This window comes from Chelonoidis abingdonii, chromosome 1 (genome assembly GCF_003597395.2).
Source record: "Chelonoidis abingdonii isolate Lonesome George chromosome 1, CheloAbing_2.0, whole genome shotgun sequence".
NCBI classification, from domain to species: Eukaryota; Metazoa; Chordata; order Testudines; family Testudinidae; genus Chelonoidis; species Chelonoidis abingdonii.
In genome coordinates, this window is record NC_133769.1 from 338,304,064 (window position 1) to 338,305,554 (window position 1,491).

The 1,491-nt window shown below is 44.0% G+C and overlaps 1 protein-coding gene across 1 annotated transcript; it reads right to left on the reverse strand.

Annotated features, from left to right (window-relative positions):
• Positions 1-528: 528 nt before the first annotated feature.
• On the reverse strand, positions 529-1,485 carry LOC116820614 (olfactory receptor 5AR1-like). The gene has a single exon (XM_032773219.2). The coding sequence runs from the start codon at positions 1,483-1,485 to the stop codon at positions 529-531; it is 957 nt and encodes a 318-aa protein (XP_032629110.2).
• Positions 1,486-1,491: the final 6 nt, after the last annotated feature.

Consider the following 1,491-nt stretch of genomic DNA (forward strand, 5'->3'; position numbering starts at 1 on the left):
AAATATTCAAAACCTAGAAGGCAAATAATAACTACACACATATCATTATTATTATGAATTATAAATGATTTTTCAGCCACTCTCCTCATTATTAGAGGGACCAGCTCATGCTTTTAAAACACATAATAAATAAATAATAATAATTAATAATAATGCCTATTGCTTGTATCAGTAGCTCTCCGAGCATTTTATTGTCTTTTTCTTTAACGTTGCTCCCCTTTCAGCACCCCTGGGAGACTGGGCAGTGCCACCATTCCCATTGTAAGGATGGAGAACAGAGGCACAAAGAGGCTAAGTGACTTGCCCAAGGTCACAGAGGAAAGTCACTGTGGACCAAGAAATTAGACCCAGGTTTTCTATGTCCTCGGCCAGTACCTGAACCACAAGACCAGCCTACCCTTCACTTGGGGATGGCAATGCGGCCTTAGCACAAAATGGTTCCTAACTGGGAGCTGAGCAGCTCTGAGAAGCTGGCTACTTGATGAGTTGCCAAATCATAGCTGTTTGGTGCAGATCTCCTTGGAAAACTTACCCCTTTGTTCTTTTTGGTACAAGATGCACTGGGATGGTTATCCACAAAAAACAAGATGATGTAAAGAACTCACTCCCCCCGTTTACTGTTAAAAACCCCCTCCCAACGTTTAAATTCTGAGAATAAATCTTCCTGTGTAACATCCTCGTAAAGGCCTTTTTCACCTCCGTGTTCCTCAGGCTGTAGATCAGGGGGTTCAATATGGGGATCACAAGGGTATAAAACAAAGAAATGATTTTGTCGTGGTCCATGAGGTACTTTGAACTGGGCCGTAAATACATGAAAGAGCCTGTTCTGTAGAAGACGGTGATGGCTGCCAGGTGGGAGGCACAGGTGGAGAAGGCTTTGCGTTGGCTCTTGGCAGAGTTGATCCTTAGGATAGTTACAACAATGTATATGTAGGAGATGAGGATGATCAAGATAGTAGGTATTACCACCACAGTGGCACAGGTGAAATGAACAATGGCTGTAATGCGGGTGTCAGAGCAGGACAGTTTCAGGATCGGGGACACATCACAGAAGAAATGGTTGATGACGTTTGAGTTGCAGAAGGACAAACGGAATATAAATATAGATTGAACAATTGCATTCACGCAGCTCACTAGGTAGGACCCCAGCACCAGCAGCATGCAAAACCGCTTGGACATGACGACAGTGTAGAGCAATGGGTTGCAGATGGCCATAAAGCGATCGTACGCCATGAGGTAACATTCACAGGACAATGCGATGCGTAGGAAGAATTGCAGAGCACACCCAGAGAACAAAATGACTTTTCTCACTGATATTAAAGTAATCAGTATGCTGGAAGTGATGATGGTGGCGGAGCTGACATTTAAGAGAGCTAGGTTGCTGATGAAAAAGTACATGGGGGTGTGAAGCTGGGAGTCAGTTCTGATTAAGGTGACCAAAGTGAGGTTCCCCACTAGGATCAGCATGTAGATCAGCAGAAACATCACAAG

Excerpts from the sequence above, each read along its gene's own strand:
- LOC116820614 (XM_032773219.2), bottom strand. The coding sequence starts at position 1,485 with ATGTTTCTGCTGATCTACATGCTGATCCTAGTGGGGAACCTCACTTTG.